The sequence below is a fragment of the Tarenaya hassleriana genome, unplaced genomic scaffold (assembly GCF_000463585.1).
Source record: "Tarenaya hassleriana unplaced genomic scaffold, ASM46358v1 Cleome40, whole genome shotgun sequence".
Taxonomy (NCBI): Eukaryota; Viridiplantae; Streptophyta; class Magnoliopsida; order Brassicales; family Cleomaceae; genus Tarenaya; species Tarenaya hassleriana.
The window spans coordinates 605,054-610,134 of record NW_010966882.1 but is presented as its reverse complement, the minus strand read 5'-3'; the positions used below and the strand labels follow the sequence as shown (position 1 = coordinate 610,134).

Below are 5,081 nucleotides of genomic sequence, written 5' to 3'. Positions count from 1 at the left end.
TTTATTATATGTTTGAGCGTCCATGTGGCACAACTCGTGAGCGGGAGATGGGTTACGGGTGTCACAGCTTGTGGTATCAGAGCAGTTCTTTCCACGGGAAGGAATTGCTTGAAACCCACAGAAACACTGTTTATGATTTCAAACGATTTTTGAAAGGAAGGTTTTCAAACGTATTTATACATGATCCTAAAGTCACCAGAACTGAAATTTTCTATCTTGTCTGCAGTGTACCGATGCCTCCGAGAGGTGGTAGACCTGCCCGTTTGCCGGTGAGGGAAGAACCCCCTCCACCCGAGCATGCACCACCAGAGTTCTAGCAGCAGTTCTTTGATACGATGTGGCGTCAGTACAAGATGAACATGCCACATCAGGCTGGAGCTAGACCAGGGGGTATTCCACCCCCACCTCCACCGGGACCACCAGGGCATCTAGCCCCTGTTGTGGTGGACTACCTGCCCTTGATACGGGAACTTCGGATGATGGGGACACCGAGGTTTGAGGGTACTCAGAGACCTGAGATCGCGGAGGATTGGCTGATCCGCATCTCCAGGGATCTGGATTATGTCAGATGCCCACTGCAGTACCGGACAGAGATCGCGAGTCACCATCTGTATGGAGAAGCTCTTCACTGGTGGGAGGAAGTGGTTCGTGAGGCAGTACCGGGATATCAGTTCACTTGGGAGGAGTTCCGGGCGCGTTTTGAAGACAAGTATTGTCTGAAGGGAGACCAGGATCACCGTATTGTGGAGTTCCTCCATCTGGAGCAGGGTGATCGGACTTTAGCTGCGTATGAGGCCGAGTTCACCCGTCTATTGCGATATGGGGCACATCTGGTGCCGACCGAGAGGCTGAAGATCCAGAAGTTCGTGACTGGATTACCCCCATATCTGCGGAGGAGGATTGAGATCCAGGAGTACCCTACGCTGAGTAGGTACATTGCGCAGCTGACCAAGCTGGAGAGGACAGAGTATGAGGAGCAGCAAGAGGCAAGGAACCGAGAGAGGAGTCCTATGAGACGAGTTACATTCACTCGTCCCTCGAGTTCCAGACAGGTGATGCAGCCCCGTGATAAGGGGAAGGCGCCAACATTTCGTCCGGCAGCACCACCGCCACCAGCACTGCCAGGACCGCGCAGATCTTGCCCACGCTGCGGGCGAGATCATGTTGGACCATGCCATACTGGGTACACTTGTTACCGTTGTGGTCAACCTGGCCACTTCGCTAACCAGTGCACCGGAGACGTAGCTGCTTCCAGTCAGCAGAGAGCCAGACCTCCACGCCCTCAGCCACCACGTAGAGGGGGAGTAGCACCACGGGTATATGCACTTGCTGCGGAGGAAGAAGTCATGGGTGACGGGGCTTACTTTGCTCAGGAGACAGTCACCATTGATGCTGTCGTCGAGGGTGACTCCGAGCAGTTAGACGCTGCTACCATCACAGGTATCATACATCTTCATGGTACTGCATGCCACGTTTTGTTTGATACGGGAGCTACACATAGCTTCCTAAGTTTGAGTACAGCGGATGACTTGGATGTGATGGATATGGATACAGCTGAGAGATATAGAGTGCATACCCCTTCGGGAGAGATCTTGCCAGTGACCGGGGTGTTACGCGGGATCCCTCTAATACTCTGTGGAAGGAATCTCTTAGTTGATCTGATTATAGTACCTATTCAGGGGTATGATTTGATATTGGGAATGGATTGGCTGGCCGTGCATCAGGCATATATTGACTGCCGCAGGCGGTTTATTCAGTTTGCAGATGCGGCAGGGAAGTTTGAGTTTATGGGAGACAGAGCACGGAATCCTTTCCCGATCATATCAGCATTTCGAGCCAGCCGAATGATTCGGAAGGGAGATGAGGCGTGTCTCGTGGTAGTGACAACTACCTAGGAGGCGGAAATGAGGTTGGATGAGACGCCTGTAGTTCGTGATTTTCCCGACGTCTTTCCGGAGGAATTGCCAGGGCTACCACCGGAGAGAGAGGTGGACTTTTGCATTGATGTGATTCCAGGTACGGAACCGGTATCTAAGACTCCATACCGGATGGCTCCAACAGAGATGCCAGAATTGAAGAAGCAGTTGAATGGGTTGATGGAGAAGGGATTCATTCAGCCGAGTGTTTCGCCTTGGGGAGCGCCTGTGCTATTCGTCAAGAAGAAGGACGGTAGCATGCGATTGTGCATTGACTATCGAGGACTTAATCAGGTAACCATTAAGAATCGGTATCCACTGCCGAGGATTGATGAGTTACTTGATCAGTTGCAGGGTGCACAGTGGTTCTCGAAGATAGATTTGCGCTCGGGATATCATCAGATTGGTGTGAAGGCCGGGGATGTGCAGAAGACGGTTTCGGTACACGGTATGGACATTTTGAGTTCGTCGTTATGCCTTTTGGACTGACGAACGCTCCTACAGTATTTATGCAGTTGATGAGTCGTGTATTCATGGATTACCTCGACGAGTTTGTCATCATCTTCATTGATGACATATTGATCTACTCACCGGATCGACGCAGCCATGAGCAACACTTGCGTCTGGTATTGCAGCGTTTGAGGGAGCAGAAGTTGTATGTGAAGTTCAGCAAGTGTGCTTTCTGGTTGCAGGAAGTTTGATTTCTGGGCCATGTGATTTCGGCTCAGGGCATACAAGTGGATCCGACAAAGATTGAGGCTGTGATGGAGTGGAAGACGCCTACCAATGCCACAGAGATCCGCAGTTTCTTGGGATTGGCAGGGTACTACAGGAGATTTGTCGAGGGTTTTGCCAAGTTGGCAAAACCAATGACGAAGTTAACAGGGAAGAATGTGCGGTTTGATTGGACACCGGAGTGCGAAGTGAGCTTTGTAGAGCTCAAGAGACGACTCACGACCGCACCTATCTTGGCATTACCACAGCCAGGTATACTTTATGAGGTGTATACCGATGCGTCGAAGCAAGGCTTGGATTGCGTATTGATGCAGGAAGGACATGTGATTGCATACGCATCCCGACAGCTGAGGAAACATGAGGAGAATTATCTGACGCACGATTTGGAGCTGACGGCAGTGGTACATGCGTTGAAGATTTGGAGATCCTATCTATATGGAGAGAAGGTTAAGCTCAACACTGATCACAAGAGCTTAACCTATGTGATATCCCAGAAGGATCTGAATCTTCGACAACGTAGATGGATTGAGTTGATAGCTGATTATGACTTGGAAATCGCATATCATCCGGGCAAGGCGAATGTAGTCGCAGATGCCTTAAGTCGGAAGAAGATTCTATCAGCTATTCAGATACTCTCATCTTCGCAAGAGAACATAGTTGAGTTATCAGCTATGTTAGGACATATGGAAATCGAGGAGGATCATGATTTGAGTTTGAGGAGACGTGTGATAGAGGGACAGAGTCATGATCCGGATTTGCAGAAGATTATTGAGGAAATTAGCAGATATGGTGAGAAGGGATATCAGATAGATGAGGAGCATGCATTGAGGCTTCATCAGCGACTTTGTGTACCAGCAGACCTTGAACTGAGACAGGACATCTTGCGAGAGGCACATCAGTCTCGATTGGCCATACATCCGGGAGCCAGCAAGATGTACCAGGGTTTGAGACAGTGGTACACATGGCCAGGGATCAAGAGGGACGTTGCAGAATTTGTAGCCCATTGCTTGATCTGTCAGCAGGTGAAAGCGGAGCGACAGATGCCCAGTGGGAAGTTACAGCCATTGGAGATTCCGGAATGGAAGTGGGACTCGATTGCGATGGATTTTGTGGTTGGATTACCGACGACCCCAGCGAAGAAGAATGCTATTTGGGTGGTCGTCGATCGATTGACGAAGTCCGCACATTTCATTCCGATTCGACAGGAGTATACAGTGGAGAAGCTGGCAAATATTTATATTGATAACTCAGTGAACGAGAAAGCAGTCGAATCAGATAAGGTGGCTTGTCCATGCCTTATGTTCGACATATGATATCGCGATACAAAAGGATCATGAGTCGGAATCATCACTGGCTTTCGTATGATCACAAACAAACTCTATTCGAGATAGGTAGTCATAGTGTCTTGCTAGAGACCGCCTATGACTTGTATTACCGGAATGGAGATTCTGCATTTTACTGCTATTCCAGATGAGCCTACAGGGTCACACACAATAGGGATGGACATTACGTGTGCTAAATTATTCCGATTAGGAATCCTAATTGGATTGAGATTCCTAATTGGAATAGGAATCCTAATGGGATTAGGAATCCTATTATGTATAGGAATCCTAATGAGATTAGAATTCTATTACATCTAGGAAACCTAATGAGATTAGAATTCTAATAGGTTTAGGAAACCTAATTAGATTAGGATTCCTAGTAATCTATTCCTTGTCAAATTAGGATTTTTGAAAAGTCTATATAAGGAGAATGTCTTCTAGGGTTTTAAGTGAAGAAAAAGGAGAAGAAAAAAAAAAAATGGAGAAGAAAAAAAAAAGAAGAAAAAGGAGAAGAAAAAAAAAAGGAAGAAAAATAAAACCCTAAGCCTCCAAAAACCTTGCACACAAGAGAGATCGAGATCTCTAGTCCTAGCAGACAAGTTCCAAGGTGTTGGAATCCATCCCGACGTGTGGATACGTGTAGAGGGCGAGGTATTCTTCCTGCCTAGAGTGATCGGACGAACAGATCAATTGATACAGGCCTCGGATCGATTGAGGTAAGCGTTCTAACGTTTCTATGATTCAATAGTAGCATGGTTCTAGGGTTTCATTAAAAATTTTGTTTTATATCCGCTGCGCAAACCCTAGAATCGATCTCTTAGGAATTAGATTCGCTCATGAGATCCCAGGAAACCCAACAGTTGATAGCTGATTATGACTTGGAGATTGCATATCATCCGAGCAAGGTGAATGTAGTCGCAGATGCCTTGAGTCGGAAGAAGATTCTATCAGCTATTCAGATACTCTCATCTTCGCAGGAGAACATAGTTGAGTTATCAGCTATGTTAGGACACATGGAAATCGAGGAGGATCATGATTTGAGTTTGAGGAGACGTGTGATAGAGGGACAGAGTCATGATCCGGATTTGCAGAAGATTATTGAGGAGAT

General features: G+C 47.5%; 1 protein-coding gene across 1 annotated transcript; it reads left to right on the top strand.

The window, feature by feature from the left end:
* The first annotated feature begins 335 nt into the window (after positions 1 to 335).
* LOC109117126 lies at positions 336 to 1,895 on the top strand. The gene has a single exon (XM_019203859.1). It carries the CDS (start codon positions 336 to 338, stop codon positions 1,893 to 1,895), a length of 1,560 nt encoding a protein of 519 aa, XP_019059404.1.
* The last annotated feature ends 3,186 nt before the right edge of the window (positions 1,896 to 5,081 follow it).

Bases quoted from the DNA above. Each gene is read 5' to 3' on its own strand.
- LOC109117126 (XM_019203859.1), top strand. From the start codon at position 336: ATGTGGCGTCAGTACAAGATGAACATGCCACATCAGGCTGGAGCTAGA.